This window comes from Rhinatrema bivittatum, chromosome 1 (genome assembly GCF_901001135.1).
Source record: "Rhinatrema bivittatum chromosome 1, aRhiBiv1.1, whole genome shotgun sequence".
Lineage (NCBI taxonomy): Eukaryota > Metazoa > Chordata > Amphibia > Gymnophiona > Rhinatrematidae > Rhinatrema > Rhinatrema bivittatum.
Window position 1 is genome coordinate 820,025,332 of NC_042615.1, and position 19,409 is coordinate 820,044,740.

Sequence of the window (19,409 nt, forward strand, 5' to 3'; positions counted from 1 at the left end):
TATTTGTAGGAAGGAGGGCGAGGGTATTTAAGATCTTCTGTTGGAAGTAAGAAGCGAGTTCTATAGCTTTTGAGAGAGCTTGTTCATCTGGAATAGGTGGTGAGGTTGATTTAGTGATTTGTGATACGTAGGCGAATAAGGCCTGGGCATCGTATTGAAAATGGTGAATTTTGTTTGCGTAGTATTCCTTCTTTTTCTGTAGAATGGCGATCCTGTATTGATTTAAGAGTCCCTTGTATGATGAGAGGGTTGTTTTATTTGGGGTTTTGCGCCATCTATTTTCTTTCTGGCGTAAATCCTGTTTCATTCGTTTCAGTTCCGAGCAGAACCAAGGTTGGTTTCCCTTTTTTATTGGGTTGAGTGATTTGGAGATTATTGGACACCATTTATTTGCGACTATTTCCGTAATCTTTTGCCAAGAAGATAGTGCTGAGTCCGGATTAGCTAGGTCTAGGTTGGAGAGTTCTTTGGATAGCTGATCGCCGAGTATGTCAGAAGGACATGTTTTCCTGAATTGAATGGTAGAAGTGTATTGAGAAGTGTGTGTCTGTTTGTGTGTGGAAAAGGAAGATTCTATTAGGAAATGATCTGACCAAGGGATTGGTGTACAGGACGGTTCTATTGTGCAAGTGAAATTAGAATTGATGAATATTTGATCCAGGGTGTGACCAGCTTTATGTGTGGGGCTGTTGATGGTCTGAGTGAATCCCATCACGCCGAGGGTGGTGAGGAGAGCTTCACAATTGGTAGAGCGAGGTATTGCATTTGTATGAAGGTTGAAGTCCCCCATAATTATTGTTGGGATGTCTGCATTAATATATTTCACGATGGATTCTACGAGGGGTGATGGGTCCGTTTCTAGAACTCCCGGGGGAGCGTAGACTAACAGAATTTGTAGTTGTTTAGATTTGACTAGACCCAATTCTAATTTGGATTCTGTCTTGATAGTATGCGCAGTCAATCTGAGTTCTTTCTTCGTGGCTAGAAGAAGTCCGCCTCCTCTTTTTTTGAGTCTATGGAAGGTGAAGATGTCGTATGTCTGAATTGGTAGTTGATTGGTTAAGGCAATGTCCGAGTTTTTTAACCAGGTTTCTGTGATGGCACAGATGTCTGGGTTGCTATCCAAGAGGTAATCATTGAGGATATGTGTCTTCTTCGTTAAAGATTGCGCATTGATGAGAGTTACTGAGAGTAGCGTGAGGCCTAATAGTTGGTTCAATGGTGATGTCGTAATAGGGATGATTCTTTTTTGTAAGCTGTTGGTGATGTTAGTTAAGGGGGTTCGCCTTTTGTTGTGGATGATAGGGATATTAAAAGTGAGCATGGTGAGAGTGGTTCTGGTAGGTTTGTTTTGAGATACGGATTAATTGGGTCCGGGTTTGGAGGCCCAAAGGAGTGAGTCTGTAGAAATTCAAGAGGTGTCTGAGGGTGGGTGAGAGAGAGGTGTCTGTCTGTAAGGGTAGATGTTTGGATGAAAATGCTGAAGGTATTTGTAAGTTAGTGGGTTTGGCTGGTAGAGTGCTCTGTCCTCTGTAAGCTTGAGTGGTTGCCTGACTGGTTGCTGGGATGATTCTGGTCACAAGCAGTTACATCGAAGACTATTATATTCCGGCCTCCGATGATTAGGTTGATAGATAACATGCTAGAATGGTAGTTGGGTAGCTTCGGTTCCTTTGCTCTATTAAAAGGCCTCCTATTGGGAGGGATGGGTCTCGGGCTGGTCCCACTAATAGGGAGTGCACAAAGGGAGTGCACTAAGGAGCGCACAAAGGAGCAGGCTCCTTTGTCGAGCTCCTTAGGCGCGCGACGCTAGGCGCGCGACGCCTGGGTGTCTCTCAATTTAAATTAGGGGCCAAATCAGGGCTGTCCCCTGATTGGCTGAAGGTGGTCGGCGTGCCCCTCGGAGGCGGAGGGAGGTGAGACGGATGTCGTCAGCGTCTCGGATTCGACGGAGGCCGGCGGGGGCTGCCTCGTGGTCGGGGTCGGAGGCGGCCGTGGGTAAGTGAAAAATCAGGCCTTACCCCGGCGGGTCTCCGGCGCCGATCGCGCAGGCCCTGCTTCACTGCTCCGCCGTGCTGCGTGCTGTGTCCGGAGGAAGAGGGCTCGGCGTTTCAGAAGAGGGCTCAGCGTCCGGAGGAAGAGGGCTCAGGCGTCTCGGTTCGACGGAAGCCGGCAGGGGCTGCCTCGTGGTCGGGGTCGGAGGCGGCCGTGGGTAAGTGAAAAATCAGGCCTTACCCCGGCGGGTCTCCGGCGCCGATCGCGCAGGCCCTGCTTCACTGCTCTGCCGTGCTGTGTCCGGAGAAGAGGGCTCAAGCCGGGAGATCTTTGAATTTAAAGGTCAATCAGGGCTGTCCCCTGATTGGCTGAAGGTGGTCGGCGTGCCCCTCGGAGGCGGAGGGAGGTGAGACGGATGTCGTCAGCGTCTCTGATTCGACGGAGGCCGGCGGGGGCTGCCTCGTGGTCGGGGTCGGAGGCGGCTGTGGGTAAGTGAAAAATCAGGCCTTACCCCGGCGGGTCTCCGGCGCCGATCGCACAGGCCCTGCTTCACTGCTCCGCCGTGCTGCGTGCTGTGTCCGGAGGAAGAGGGCTCGGCGTTTCAGAAGATGGCTCAGCGTCCGGAGGAAGAGGGCTCAGGCGTCTCGGTTCGACGGAAGCCGGCAGGGGCTGCCTCGTGGTCGGGGTCGGAGGCGGCCGTGGGTAAGTGAAAAATCAGGCCTTACCCCGGAGGGTCTCCAGCGCCGATCGCGCAGGCCCTGCTTCACTGCTCTGCCGTGCTGCGTCCGGAGAAGAGCTGTTCACTGCCAAGGTCCTGACTTTCATCTCAAGCCATTCTTGATCCACTCCAGGCTGGTTTTCGCCCTCTACATTTCACAGAAACAGCCCTTGCCAAAGTCTCCAATGACCTGCTTATGACTAAAGCCAAAGGCCTTTACTCAGTCCTTATCCTCTTTGACCGAACCACTGCTCTTGACATTGATCACCACCTTCTCCTTGATAATCTGTACTCACTTGGATTTCGGGACTCTGTCCTGTCTTCTCTCTCCCATTGCACTTTTAGTGTTTCCTCTGGCGGATCCTCCTCTACTGCCATCTCACTAATTGATGTGCCTTCAGGTTGTGACCTGGGTCCTCTTCTCTCCTCTCTATATACTAGTTCTCTAGGTACTCTGACTTCCTCTCATAGCTTTTCACACCGATGATTCCCAAAGTTCTCTCTACACCACAAATTTCATCAGGAATCCAGTCCTGGATCTTGACCTTCTTGGCTGACATTGCTGTCTGGATGTCCTACTGCCACCTTGAGCTCTGTCTTGGCCAGGTTGAGTTTATTATTCCTCCCCCCCCCCCAAGCCCCGCTTCTCTACTTTCTCCTCTCTCTATTATTGTTCCAGTTCCCTCAGCCCGTAACCTTGGGAGTCATCTTCGACTCCTCCCTCTCCTTCTCTACACATATCCAAAACACTCCACTCCCTCATCCCCTCCCGCTTAAACCACTGGCCTCACAGGTTTCCTAGTGAACCATCTCTCTCCACTTCACTCTATCCAGCAGCAGTTGTAGTAAATCACTCTGACACACCCCTTAAAGGTTTCATAGGATGCCCACTGCACTTCTTAGATGTCTTCAAACGAACTTACTCATTTTGTCCAGCTTATGGCAAACAGCTGAGTGGGTGAAGGGGGAGACATGGTCATGGAAGAGTTTTAAACAGCAAGGTGAGCTAAGAGGCAGTGGGCATGCAAATCTCTCTCATGCATATTCATTCAGGACATCCTGAAAACCAACCAGTTGGTGACACTTGAAGACCCCTTTAGGTGCAAAGACCTCACATTACCTTATTAATCATTTTTATTGAGCTGCTGGTTGTATACAGCACTGTATACATACACAAGCGACGGCTCCTGCTCTGTGACGTTAACCATCTGTTCAAGACAAAAAGACAAGCCAAAACAAGAGGCTTCAGGAAATGTATTAGAGTAAACGCGATCAAAATCCAGAAGGACAAGAGCTAGATTTAAAATCCACTTTGAAAAGATGGGTTTTCAGGTGGACTTCAATATGGCGAGAAAGGGAGCACGATACTGTTCCAGGCATATTATTATTATATATATTATATATGATGCAACAAGGTGAAAAACTGAGCAGGTGATGGAGGAGAAGCGATAGATAAGCAGCTTGCCTGACAAACGAAGGTCACCATGTTAAGAGGCTATTTCCATCTTGGTTCTCTTAGATATAATCCACAACGCTCGATATGCTGGATCCCAATGTCCTGTCATCACATTTGCAGTCATTTGGGATAACAGGAAATGTTTTGAAATAGTTTTCACTATCTATCCAGGCATCAACAGATCTGATTGAGGAATGCAGTGCCAATTGTGCTGAAGGGATTGCCGGGATACCTCAAGGACCCACACTATCAGTAACTAAATTTAATATATCTTACATATTTATGCAAGTTATTGGCATCTCTCACATGAATTATAGAACTTATGCTGATTACAACCAGCTCTTTGTGCCTTTCGCCTCTTCTTGGCCGTATACAGTTGGTCTTATCAGTCTTGGCTTAATGTCTGTTAAAAGATGGTTCTTTCATAAACTTTTGTTAAACGTTGACAAAACCGAACTCGTTATGCTTACTGTCCTCAAAGATTTACCATCTGATGCTCCTATGGACCTAGTGTTAGATGATCACACTTATCCCAATCAGGCGGCCTGTAGGGAATCTTGGTATCATGGACACCAATTTATCCAGGAAACCACATATTCAGAATATTGTCAAATAAGCTCTGTATGTTGATGCGTCTTCATGTGCTTTTAAATCCACAAGACCTCTGACAGTTTTGCCGTCTTTCATTTTAATTGCCTGGACTACTTTAATGCCCCGTACCCGGGTTACTGGCGAATTCTATCAGAGAAATGCAGATTGTCGGCTGCTAACCTGTGTGTGAAGATGCGTAATCCTAGCTCCTATATTGTCTTCCCCACACTTGTTGCCAAGTCCAGTGGCACATTCACTTCTTCAAAACAGCTCTATAACCTGGTTTAATACAGTACTGCGTGTATATCAGCTGGCCCGCCTATTAAGACCAACTAACAAAATCCTTCTGGAAATCCTTTTGAGAAAGAGGGAGGTGCATCTTGGCACAATCAGGACATTTTCCATTGTGGGACTGTGCTTATTCACGTTATCTGAACGGCTCCGAATACCATGTATTAAATTATTCAAGAAGGTATGAACAAACTCATTTGTCCATGCAAGCATTTGGAGATCCAGCTTGGAAGGGCTACAGGTCCCTAACCATCTCTTAGGTTCAAATAGGTGTCAGTGGCAGCCTTCACAATAACCACCATCTGAGCCATCTATACACTTTTTTTTGGTAACCCTGCAGACTTGATATGTTCAGCCTTGTTTTGTCTTTTGTAATCTGTTTTAATGTACCATGTTTGCTTTATTATATTTACTTACCGGTGCTATATTTTAATTATATAAGTCAAAATCTTTTTTGAGCTGCCTCAAACATTTTGTATGAGAACCAATGTCAGGAAGTATTTCTTCACGGAGAGGGTGGTGGATGCCTGGAATGCCCTTCCGGAGGAAGTGGTGAAGACCAGAACTGTGAAAGACTTCAAAGGGGCGTGGGATAAACACTGCGGATCCATAAAGTCAAGAGGCCGCCAATGAAGAGTGGGTGACTCGCCAGAATGATGGCTATTGACACAATACCCTTACTAAATAAACATACACATGCTTACTGTGACTCCTACATCGCTCTAAGCTTCAACAGCAAGAGGTAATGGAAAAAAGGATTTGCACTCATAAAGAGGGGAGTAGCTGGCTTGTTACGGCGGTTACTACCCCAAACCAAATATGCCTGATACTTCACTTTCAATGCATATACAGCATAGCTCTCTGCTTCAATGACAGGGGAGAAGAATAACTGATACTTCACACATCCAGCAGAGCTCTCTGCTACAACGGCAAAGGAGAAGAAAAAGGGTTCGCACTCAAAACGCGGGGAGTAGCTGGCTTGTTACGGCGGTTACTACCCCAAACCAAATGTGCCTGATACTTCACTTTCCATGCATATCCAGCATGGTTCTCTCCTGCATCGGCATGGGAGAAAGACTGATACATCACGCATTTCCAGCACAGCTCTCTGCTTCAACAGCAGGGGAAAAAAAAAACAAAAAAAAAACAAAAAACTGATGCTTCACGCATATCCTGCATAGCTTCAACGACAGGGGTGAAGAAAAAAAAGGATTCGCAATCACAAAGCGAGGAGTAGCTGGCTTGTTACGGCGGTTACTACCCCAACCAAATGTGCCTGATACTTCACTTTCAATGCATATCCAGCATGGCGCTCTGCTTCTACAGCAGGGGAGAAGAAAAAAAAAAAAAAAAAACAACAAGAGCTGTACAACATAGTCTAGGTAAAACAAATAAGCATGGGTGTAGCTTGCTTATCGCGGCGGTTACTGCCCCTACTACCCCTAACTAATCAAGCTAGATATTTCACTTGCATGCAGCTCCATCACTGCTCTCTACATTAATGGTGGGGGTGGAAGGGGAATAGAACAAGGAGCTAAGAGTAACAGATAAGAATGAGAGAAAAAATGTGTGAGGCTTGCTGGGCAGACTGGATGGGCCATTCGGTCTTCTTCTGCAGTCATTTCTATGTTTCTATGTTTCTATGAGTGCGGGCTATACACTTGATGAACAAACAAACAAACAGGCAGGAGAGGGTAGGAAGGAGTTGCAGAGTGAAGGCACATGAGAGTAATGGAAGCTTGAACTGTAGGTGGGAACAATAGAGGAGTGAACGTAGTGACCCGAGAAAGGGGGTTACATGATCGTAAAGGGACATGGCAGAAGATAAAGCGTGCACCTCGATTTTGGAAGGATTGTAGCGGAGATCGATGGCTCGCCAGAGACCTGTGAGGAGAAGGTTGCAGCAGTCTAAGTGGGAGGCGATGAGTGTGAACATGGGTCGTGTTCAGAAAGGAAGGGACGCATCGTGACTGTGCTGTCTGTACTCATCCGGAGTTTGTAGAGGACAGGAAAGTGCAGATCTGCTCTGAAAATCACCTTCAACTGTGACAGCTTGCGGTGGTGCCTTGCTCACTGTCCCACACTAAAGACCTATAGTCTGTGGACTCATCACACATAAAAAGTGGTCTCTAATTGCAATCTTGTTTTCCTAAGGGCCCAACACAGACGAATTCCCTTGCGTGGAGTCTGGGTCACTGCGTCCTTGCCACTAAGAAGTCGGGCATATGCAGGCACATCCACGAGGAAAATCAAGGCCCAGAAGCCAGAGAAAGGTTCCTGGTTGTAATGAGGCTAAAATGTAAACAGACTTATGAATGCCAGTCTGGACTTGTGAATGAAAGATGAACGCTCTCTCCTCCTCTCCTAAAGTTGGAAGCAAAGTGACTTTAGGCGTTGACAGAGAACACCTGCCCTAGCGCCGTGCCCCAGTTTTACTGGGGAATGTCCCTGGAAAGCAGCGGTGAATTACACGCAGCCACACTGCAGCCCCTAGGAGCGGTGCCACTCAGAAGGAAACCTCACCAAACAGAACATATTGCATGAGCAGCACAAGATCGATCCTCCCGGCCACCGCTCTAGCATAGAAGTGAACAAGCCGCTCCTCCGTTACCCCCCTGGTGCATTCGAAGCAGCACCACCAGTTACGTCATAGGATCGGTCCACGCACGCTCCTATTTATTTATAACTCAAATTTAGTCACTCAGCACACCTACATGTCCATGGCGACGTACAACAATCATAAGCAAACGAAACAGCACAATTCGTGTAACCAGAGTCATCATTTAACATAAAACAAATCCGCTGGCTCACAGAGCGCTCGGCTAACACGGCTGCTCGGGGGAGACTGTTAGGGACATGCTGGAAAGGACACCATCTCCCCTTTCTCAGATCCAGAAAGGGTGGAGCCGTGCTGGAAGCCTCCCCAGCACTGAGAAGCTTATTTCACCTGCCCGAGCCATAAGGTGCCAGTTAACCCCTCCCAGGCTGGGGATCAGCTTTCCTTAGGATGCAGATTCAGTTTACAGTGGGTCCAAGTTCTCTCCCCCCGCCCCCGCAGTGCGGCTCCCTTTTCCTAGCTTCCACATCTCTCTCTCTATTTTTGTCCTCACCTTAGTGCCATCGGCAGCTTTCTGGGTGTATTTGTTTATTCTGCCGTCCAAGCCATTAAAAAACAAACCACAGCATGTGTGTGGCTCCCTCACATCTCATGACTCTCAGCTCGTGGGAGGGGAGCCCAAAACGCGCATTTCTCAGCCTCGGCCTCCACGCAATGTACCCCAAGGTGTTGAGTGCTGCAGATCCCCAGTGCTAACTCTGCAGAGAGTCACACCTCCTTCCTCAGGCGGGGGGAGGAGAATTTGCCACCCATTGGCCTTAGTGCATGTGCTCGTGTGTTACTCAGACTGGACAGAGGGTCCCATCCCACTGCAGCTATGCTGTGATGGGGTCTACATTCACCCTCAGCGGGACTGCCAGAGAAAGACTCGCTAGCCCTGGGGAAACGCATGCAGGAATACATTCTGTCAAAGTTATTCCTGCGGTGAGCACGTGCTGCCGACACGGATCCCCGTGGGAGGGAGTGCATTCAGGTACCGCTCACACAGATCCCTGCAGGAAGTGGGGGTGCCGCCGACACGGATCCCCGTGGGAGGGAGTGCGTTCAGGTACCGCTCACACAGATCCCTGCAGGAAGTGGGGGTGCAGCCGACACGGATCCCCATGGGAGGGAGTGCATTCAGGTACCGCTCACACAGATCCCTGCAGGAAGTGGGGGTGCAGCCGACACGGATCCCCATGGGAGGGAGTGCATTCAGGTACCGCTCACACAGATCCCTGCAGGAAGTGGGGGTGCAGCTGATATGGATCCCCGAGGGAGGGAGGGCGTTCAGGTACCGCTCACACAGATCCCTGCAGGAAGTGGGGGTGCAGCTGATATGGATCCCCGAGGGAGGGAGGGCGTTCAGGTACCGCTCACACAGATCCCCGCAGGAAGTGGGGGTGCAGCTGATATGGATCCCTCTGTGGGGTGGGAGGTGAATGTATGGATGCAGCTCGCATGGATCCCCACAGGAAGTGGGGGTGCTGCAGACATGAATCCCTGTAGGAAGCAGGTATAAACGCTGCTCACATAGATCCCTCTAAGAGGAAGGGAGGGCATGTGCTGGCACTGCCTGCATGGATCCCTGTGGGGGGGGTGTGCGGGTGCTGCATCACATACATCTCTCTGGGGGGGCATCTCTGCTGAATCTCATAGATCCCTGTGGGGGCGTGCGTGTGTGTGTGCGCGCGCGCATGCTTCATCACGCGGATCCCTATGTGGGCATGTGTGGGTGCTGCTTCCTATGGAATCCCTGATGGGATGTGTGCAGGCGCTGCTCACAGGGATCCCTGTGGGGAATGGATATGCAGGCTTGCATGAACCGGCTGCACGGATCCCTGCAGGTTTCATGTGCACGAATACTGTGTGCCTACTCTTCCCGCAGGCGGCTTTTTGGTGGTTGCATGGATTTGTGCTGCAGCAGCACCTCTGCCCGAGCCTCTCCCTGGCACTCTTACCTGTTAGGGAACGGTATCCTTGGAGGCCAGATCCCCCCCCAGGGACAGAAGAATGCACGGGGCCATCCCACAAGGCCCGGGGGCCAGGTCTGTGGCTGGTCCGGCTCTTACCTCTGTGCGAGGAAGATAGTCAGGGTCAGCCGGGATCCGGGCTATCACTTCACACAGGATGATGCCGTAAGCGAAGACGTCTGCCTGGAGAAAAAAAAAAAGAGGGGAGGACGAGTCAGCAGCTGACCCGCTCATTTCAGCACAGCACAAGGGGAATGAGTTATCATCGCCACACTAATGCTCCCCGCTTAGTATAGCTGCTTGTCCAGATGGCAGGCTGCACAGAACTCTGAAATACAATAAATAAGTCGCGCCAGCAGGGGACACATTACATCAGCCTCTGGCCGGATATTCCAAAGCAAGATGAACTGCTCCTAACGGGATACAAGGGTTAGCTGGAGAGGGTGGGGGTGCTCACAGTTCCTGCAGCCCAAGCATCCTAGGAAACTGTGCAGGAAGGAAGGGGAGGGGTGGTAGGGAATAGGGGCAGGAGGCGGCGGCCACAGCTCCTGCAGTACCAGAATCTCCCAGGAGGTGGTGCTGTTGGGAATGGTGCAGGAGCGCTAGCCAGAGGGAGGAACTTACAGCTCCTGCAGTACCAGCATCTCCCAGGAGATGGTGCTGTTGGGAATGGTGCAGGAGCGCTAGCCAGAGGGAGGAGCTTACAGCTCCTGCAGTACCAGAATCTCCCAGGAGGTGGTGCTGTTGGGAATGGTGCAGGAGCGCTAGCCAGAGGGAGGAACTTACAGCTCCTGCAGTACCAGCATCTCCCAGGAGGTGGTGCTGTACAGAACGTGATGGGGTGGAGGTTAGTCGGGAGGAACTTACAGCTCCTGCAGTACCAGCATCTCCCAGGAGATGGTGCTGTTGGGAATGGTGCAGGAGCGCTAGCCAGAGGGAGGAGCTTACAGCTCCTGCAGTACCAGTGTTTTCCAGGAAAAGGAGCTGTGGGGAAGCCCAAGACAAGGTTTTGCAGTTTTTGCTGGTAAGAAGCGTTTTCACACTGTTCCAACTGATATGGGGCTGTGCTGTGAATTACCTTCTCGTTATAGTGTTCCCCTCTCAGAACCTCTGGGGCCATCCAGTAGGGAGAGCCGACCACAGCCAAGGGCTCTGTTTCCATGCCGTCGCTGAAAGGGGAGAACAAGAGAAGATATTAAAGCGCACAGGCAGAGAAGGCCCCTCCTCTCGGCAAGGACTCACATCAGGTCATATACACACTAGGGCAGGCAGGTCTTGCACTGCCAGCATGAGTGCTAGAGGCAGGTAGGTTGCACACAGCACGAATGAGTACTAGGGGGTTGTAAGTTCACACAGAAACAATAAGCACTAATGCCTGTAAAAGCATAGGGGGAGGGGGTTTTGACAAGTCACACACAGCAGGGAGGAGCGCCAGGAAGCTCATCAGTTCTCAGACAACATGGATGAGCACCAGACTCATTCTAGGAGGGTTATGAAGTCACACACAGCAGGGATGCATGCTAGGAACCGTCAGGTCACACACACACACACACAGCAGGGATAAGCGCTACAAAATGTTAGATCCAATACACAGCATGGATGTCTGCCAAGGTCTGTCAGGTCACACAGCATGGATGAGCGCTGTCGGGTTGTAAGGTTGCGTTGTGCAGGAATGTGCACTAGGATGAGTCAGACCACAGTCGGCAGCGATGAGCACTAGAGCTTGCCCAGTCATATACAGCAGAGATGAGTGCTAGAATCAGGCAGGCCACATACAGCAGGGAGGAGCACTAGAATCTTGTCAAGTCACACGGTAGGGGTGAGTGATAGGGGCAGGCAGGTCACAGTACAGATGAGCCCTAAGGGGTGCTGCCGGATCTCACGCAGTACAGATGAGTGCCAGAGCCTGTCACAACACACAGCATGGACGAGCGCTGGGGGTGGGGGGGGGGTGTAAGGTCACACAGACACACAGCAGGGACTTTGGCTGGGAGTGAAGAGGTTAATAATATAAGCCAGCCCTGCAGTCAGCCGCCAGCCCTGCTAATGAAGCAATAAAAGCTCCTCAGCTCCCCTCAAGGGCTTCTTATCCATGAAACGCTCCCGTCAGCAGAAATCAATCAATCCATAAAGCCTGCTCTGACGTTCCCAATCCGCATCCTTCCCGGCAATAAACCCCCTCCATCCTTAACGGAGGGCTTTCTCCGGAGAACAACTCTGCATCCACAAATTATAAATATATTTCTAAGCAGCAGAGGAAATGCTTTACTTTCCAATTACAGAGCAAGCAGGCCTCAGGCTCCCTGCTCTCCCCCGGACCCCTCTGGCTCCTCCGGCCCCAAGTCTCCGGTGCCTCCGCCAGCTCTCTTCCTGGACGCCAGATTTCTGGTCCCAATCCCAGAACCCGAAAGCTGGAAGGCCACGGTCAGCGCCTCAGCGGCCGCCGAAGTATTTTAAATCACTTTGCACATTACTCTGGCAGGACACTTGACGCGGTCGCGCCAATAAAGTTGTCAGGATGTGAAATTCCTGCCGCTGTAACCCTGATGTAGGCAGTTTTCTGGATCAAACACCTCCGGCCCTGGTGTCTGAAAGGACACTGTGGTACCAGCAGCCCCCCCGCAGGCGCTCCACGTCCCTTCTGGGGCAGTGACTGGCTGCCTGTATGTCAGAGTCCCCCCTTCATATACAGCCAGCCAGTCACTGCCCCGGGCTTGCTCTGGGGTGCGTGCGGCCTTTCTGTCCGGCCCTCTGCTGGAAAGGTTTCCCCGAAGTGAGCTGGTGCAAGGTGGACAGGGATGGCAACATTGCCCTGGTGAGGTTGCTCGCCTGCCGTAACCTTCCCACGCTAGGATCTCCGGGGGAGGCTGCTGCCGTCGCCACCTCCGAGGAGGCCTCCTCAGTCCCCCTCCTGCCCCACGCAGGGGTAAGGGCGGGTGGATGCCAACAGGTAGAAGAAATGGCCGTTGGCTCAGGCCGAAAGCAGCGGGTAGGACTGTATTGGGCTGGGATCACCCGCACAGAGCGGCCACGGTTATCGCACGGGGTGGGGGTGGCAGCTGGATGTTGCCGACAGCTGCCTCGCTGGTTTTGGGGACTGCGTAAATTCTTGCAAAGAGTGACGGTAAGACCTGGGGGGAGCCTGGGTGCTGGATCAAGGGCGGGACTCGCGAGAATCAATGAGGAAGAGGAGGCCTGAAATGGCCTGCCGGTGGCGGAAAGGAATTTAAAACAGGTTTGGGACAGGCGCTGGGATGAAAGGCATTGGGGGGAGAGCAGGTGTTGGCTTAAGTTCTGAGAATTTAGAAACTTCTAGAGAACCAGAGAGAGAGAGAGAGACAACTGGGCAGACTGGGCGGGCCATTACCTGCCGTGTTACAGTTAGAAACTGCTGACAGCCCGTCTGGCTCTCCTCACCCCCTCCCGGGACCTACATAAATCCTTTTCTAATGAGGTTTAACCGTCTCCCCAAAGCAGCTGTCCAAATAGGTCTGGAGGTTTGTCCTTACCTGCTCGGATGGGAGAGAAACCAAAAACCTCATGTAACTGGAATCTGGGAGCCTAAAACTCCCTAATAAATTTTAGCTCGTTATGTGACATCTTAAAAGTTTTTCCACCTCATCGCTCGCAGGTCTGTTTTACATTCCCAGTGACAGATGAAATGGATCTCTACATTGGTGAATACTGGGCTGCTGACTCACTCTCTCGGTTTTCTCTCCCGAGGTCATGCATCTGCCTTTTATAAAGGTCTCAAACGCTGGAAATATCCTAGATATCTGGGGCTGGGAATCTGATCTTCGCCGTTCACTCTCCGAATCTAACTGGGAGCCCCCCTGGCTCCTGTACTGCTGGAACCGATCTTTCTCCTCCTGTAATCCAATCGATGTATTCTGCAACGCGGAGAGTAGGGCGCTCTCTCCCTCCTCTCAGTGCTCGGCCTGTCTGCAGAACAACGCGGCGCCTTCCTCGTACGCTATGCGATTGCCCTGATGCTAACAAGTTTTTCCCTTGCGGTCTGGGATAAGATTCGAGCCAGATGCCTCCTCTCTTAATTGGGCGATTTTTGTAGCTACATGGGGCATGCGGCCGCAGTCCCGACAATTAGCCGGGTCATGTCTAGGACCCAGGCATAGATAGCAAAATTGATGTCTGTCACAGACAATTTTCCCACATTCACAAAACTTAAAACCTGGTCTAGGCATCTTAAGTGAAGTGTAGTACTTTTCCTGTCAGTTTCTAACAATTTTCTGTCAGGTTTTTTCCTCACAGAGAGAAGAGCTCAGTGTGCACTCAGTCATGCAGAAAAACACGGACTGAGGAGCCTCGAGGAGACACGGCAGGTATGCAGGGAGGACACATCACCAAAAGACTTTGGGTGATCTTAGAGAGCTCCACCACCTAGTGGCACGGAGGACGTACCCAGACAGCATGGCTAATTCAGCTGCTTATCTATGGGAACAAGGAAATTATCAGGTAAGAACACATTTCACCTTCCTCTTCATCCAGGCAAGCCAGTCCACACCAGTGGGATGCACCAAAGCTACTCCCCAGAAGGGTGGCAGGCTGCCTTAGGCCCTAGCAGAGGACAAATCAAACCTGCCCCATACACTCCATGAGAAAACAATTGTCTAAATAATATCCATTTTTTTTAATACTATTGTATCAAACACTTTACAAAATTTATACACAACCTAACTTTACATTAAAAACTAACACACAAATACCCTTCACACATTCATACCTCCTTAAAAATGCAATCTCTCAAAAACACAAAGTTTCTGAAATGTGTAAACATGAACCGTATTGTAAACAAATATCCCAAAAAACTGGTTTAACTTGGTTTCTAAACCCTATCCATACTAAATATGTTAATCCCATATACTTCTTCTAAAAACTCTTCTGTAATTATTAAACAGTTTTTATATACCGACATTCAAATGGATATCACATCGGTTTACAATAAACAGAGAACTAGGCTGGTTGGGCGCTTGACAGGAAACGTGACTAGGTCACAAGCAAACATCAATGATAAAATGAAATACCAAGTAGGCTGCAAACATGAACAACAATGAAATGCAAGAACAAAATAGGCTATATATATACACACATACACACACACACACACACACAATTTACCAAATGAATAGAGCTAAGTTACCTGTTAGTTACATGACTAAGGCTAACTTACATGGAGTAGCTTACAGTTAATGAGTTAGAGTAGCAGTGAAGGGGAGGTGGGGGTGATATTGGGTAAATGGAGGGAGGATAGATATGATAGGCGTATATAGAGGGGAGGCTGAGTGGTTGGGAGACTATAGCGGGGACGAGGGAGCTTAGGTGTAAGCCTGAGTGAACAGCCACGTTTTACATTTTTGCTTGAAGATCTGTGGGCAAGGTTCCAGACGTAGATTTACAGGCATTGAGTTCCATAGGGCTGGGCCGGCAATGGCGAGCGTGCGTGCTTTAGACGTTACAAGATTGGCGAGTTTGGGGGAGGGTGTATGTATAGTGGCAAGGTATTGGTTTCTGGTCGGCCTAGAGGGGGAATGGAAAAGCAGAGAATCATTGAACCATCTCATGTTGGTGTTGTGAAGTGCTTTATGTATGATGGAGAGGGTTTTGTACTGGATCCTATGAAGGCTGTACTACAATGTCGTTCCTCTACAATATTCTCCTATGAAGACTTCTTGTCATCCGACAAAGAATTCTTTGTTTCGCCCTCTGTTAAACGGGCTTCTTCAGGGAGATGTTCAATATGACGTCTATATAACATAAATAAGCTACATAAACAGAGCTATCACACCATAAAGCTGTTTAAGTCTATAATACATATACATACATATACACATATATACGCAACAATTTTAGTATGGATACTGTTTAGAAACTGAGTTAAACCAATTTTTCGGGATATATTTGTTTACAATACGGTTCATGTTTACACATTTCAGATACTTTGGATTTTTGAGAGATTGCATTTTTAAGGAGGTATGAATGTGTGAGGGTATGTGTGAGGGTGTGTGTGAATTAGATGGTTGTGTATACTACCTGCCCTAACCGCCTATATACCTGTCACCTTGTGAATAGTTAAAATATGTGAATATGTCAAATCTGCAAACAAAAAATTTGGAATCTTCATTAGAAAAAATGAACAAGGAAAAACAAGGAGTGGAACTAAGATTGAATGCGCTTGAAACCTGCCATCAAAGGTTTACAAAAACAGAGATATTACACAACAAGAGATTAGAGATGATTGAGAATCAACAAAAGTACTTAAACTTAAGAGTACTCAATTTCCCTAAGCTCAATCTAGTCTCACCCTTGGACATGTTTAAGGAATATTTATCATGTATATTGAAATGGCCTGAGAAATCAATGCCTACTATATCTAAAATATACTATGTGGATATTAAGAGTAATACAGCTGAGGGAAAGAAAGAGGAGGGATTGTCATTAAATTTATCAGAAGTGTTAGAAATGACAGTAGAATCAAAAATTGAGGATAGAACTACCCTACATGTTAGTTTTGTTTTTGCAACAGATAGGGATGCTATATTCAGATTGTTTATGAAGAAAAGAACAGAACTCTTCCACGGTGGAAAGATCTGGGTTTACCCAGATCTTTCCAGAACAACTCAATTAAGGAGAAAAAAATTCCTAGAATTAAGAACAGACGTGGAAAGTAAAGGTGGGAAAATGATTGTAAAATATCCATGTAGGTGTGAAGTTTGGAGAAATGGTCAAAAATATGTTTATTTTGAGATAACACAGTTAAAAAAGTTTCTTGAATCTTCCCCCCCCCCCCCCCCCCCCCCCCCCCCCCCCCCCCGTGAAAATTAGCAACAGGAACGAAGCAGAAAAAATATATATCTAGGTTTGTCTTTTCCTTTTTCAATTGTAAAAGGTATTCCTGTTTTCCTTAAACCGCTCAAATTTCTCTCTCAATCCTGGAGCATTACCTCTTACATTTCTTACTGCAGATCAGAGATGTATACCTCAGTTATTATTGATAACAGTATGGAAAATCTGTAACCAATTGTTTATTTTCTTCTATGTAAGATTGTTAAAATCAGCATAAATAAAAAATTAAAAAAATAAAAAATAAAAAATATGTGAATATGTAACCACCTGTCTCAAGTTGAATTAGTTGCCTCAATGTTTCTTCCTACTCTAAATTATTGTAAAGCCTGTTGCTATGTTATGTTACATTGTGAACCGGGGTGATGTTTTTAACGTGCCCCGGTATATAAAAAACCCTTAAATAAATAAATAAATAAATAAGTGTTTGATACAATAGTATTAAAAAATTGAACGATATTATTTAGACAAATATTTTCTGATTGAGTGTATGGGGATATTGATATAGGTGAAAATATAGATTGTACCTTCAGTGTGATTATTACCTGTACACATCTGTCAAACTTATGAAAGGAAGACCACTTTGCTGCCCTACATATCTCTGCCGGGAAGAGCAAATGTAGTTCTGCCCAGGAAAATGCTTGCGCCCGGGATGAGTGCACCCTCATCTGCCTTGGCAGAAGCTTCCCGGCATCCACATAGGCTGCTGCCACCTTTTCCTTGATCAAATGAGCCACTGTGGCACAAGAAGCCGCCTCACCCTTCTTCACCTTATCACAGCAAGAGAAAAGTGGCACCAAAATAAAAAAAAAACCTCAACATACCGAAAAAGTAACAAAGCAGTCACTTCAAAAAGAAAGCGCTTTTTATAAAATAGTAAAAAACAGTGAAATTAAACACAGCAGCAACAAAGAAAATCCAGAACGGATATGGAAATGCCACTCCACAAGGCCAGGATTTAAAAACAGGTCTACAAGTGAACAGTTTGGGAACGGCACAAGTCTCCGTTGCAGAGGAAAAAAAAGCCTGCTCTGTCATTTCTTCAGGGGGGAGGCCCCTGTGACAGAGTCTCAAGCCCAGATCTTAAGGGACACAAGGCTTCAGCCTCTTTCTCCAATAGCCAAGGGTTTCAAAGACCAAGCTAAGTGACTTGCACCTTGCACAGCACTTCTGGAGATATATATCTTTTGAATCCAGCTGCACACCTTTAAAGCTATTTGGCTACCTTTAGCTTTAAACCTAACCAGTTCGGTGTGAAGTTAGCCGGTGACTGCAGGTGCTGTTAAGGTCACGGTACATGCAGAGGACATTTGAGAGAGCCCGAGGGAGATGGTATAAACCTGAAATATTGAATTAAGAAAATGAACATCGCAAAATCAAGAACCCTCTGGGGTAGGCCCACATGAAGCCAGATTCCCACTTCAGGCATGATGGATACTTTGGGGCTGGGGGGGGTCTTGATGGTGCAGACTGGGCAGCAAAGGTTGAACGAGGGGAGGCGGTGGGTGTCCAGGTGGGAAAATATGAAACACCCACTCTGTGTTAAAGTCCACATTAAGACTTTTACCCTTCAAAACCTAAGTTTTCTGTTTCTACTGTCCAGGGGCTTGGTGGTCAGACCGAATGACCTGTTCTATGAAATGCTTTGGGGGAAGCAGAATTCAATAGGAGGAGGATAAACATTATTTGGGTGGGTGGGGAGGATTAAGCATAGCAAACGCTGTACTTTTTTTTGTGACTACGTACGTCGCGCTCTGAGCTCTGGCAATGGAAGCACCTCTTATCTGACCGGGCCATGCCGTTAATTCCAGCATGGACAGAGGAACCCAGAACAGCATCCGCCAGGGTACAAGGCCAGCGCCCACCCCATGCTCACGCTCTCTTACGCCACATAACCTCCCGGCATTTCAGGGAACACGAAGTGACATCTAGCTCCAGAAGAGAGCTGTAGGAGGTCACTGTAAAGCGACCTTCAAAAGTATTGCACACATTTCCCCCAAACGTTGCGAGACTGCAGGGTCCTTCCTGTAGCTATCAGAACTAGGGATACTTAGTGAATGTGGTAACAGGAGGCTGAGGGTTAATGTGGGTAAGAAGGGCCCTCATCCTACCGTACCACCTCCGTGTGCTGCCCTTTTAGTAATGCAGTGAGGGCAGAGGCCGCAGAATGATTAGGTTTACCCACATGGACTGGTTATGTGGCCAGAATCTAAGGAACTGGGCTACAGCTCAGTAAACCTCAACGGGCTCACACTCTCTGGTTAATTGCCACAATTATAAAACATAAAATATGGCTGGCTCTGTGTGCTTGAGCACTGAGGAAAATTCACTTCTTGACTGAAGAGGTGGTGTCTTCAATTATGAGAACGATCTAGAATAAGCAGGGCCCGGGGATAGAGAACCCCACACCCCCCTCACACACCCGGGGTAAGCAGGGCCCGGGATAAAGACCCCCCCCACCCCCCCTCACATATGGGGTAAGCAGGGCCCGGGATAAAGACCCCCCCCCACCCCCCCTCACATATGGGGTAAGCAGGGCCCGGGGTAAAGACCCCCCCCACCCCCCTCACATATGGGGTAAGCAGGGCCCGGGATAAAGAACCCCCCCACCCCCCCGGGGTAAGCAGGGCCCGGGATAAAGAACCCCCCCCCCCCCCCCCCGGGGTAAGCAGGGCCCGGGATAAAGAACCCCCCCACCCCCCCCCGGGGTAAGCAGGGCCCGGGATAAAGAACCCCCCCCCCCCCCCCCCGGGGTAAGCAGGGCCCGGGATAAAGAACCCCCCCACCCCCCCCTCACACACCCGGGGTAAGCAGGGCCCGGGATAAAGAACCCCCCCACCCCCCCCCTCACACACCCGGGGTAAGCAGGGCCCGGGATAAAGAACCCCCCCACCCCCCCTCACACACCCGGGTAAGCAGGGCCCGGGATAA

General features: G+C 48.9%; 1 protein-coding gene across 1 annotated transcript in view; it reads right to left on the reverse strand.

The window, feature by feature from the left end:
* The window catches only part of TESK1 (testis associated actin remodelling kinase 1), a 154,388-nt gene that overhangs the window by 26,565 nt on the left and 108,414 nt on the right, over positions 1-19,409 (reverse strand). Inside the window, exons 6-7 of the mRNA XM_029582005.1 lie at positions 10,699-10,789; positions 9,720-9,803 (exon numbers count right to left, since the gene is read on the reverse strand). Of these exons, the coding sequence (XP_029437865.1) occupies positions 9,720-9,803; positions 10,699-10,789 (175 nt within the window). The remainder of the gene's footprint in view (positions 1-9,719; positions 9,804-10,698; positions 10,790-19,409) is intronic.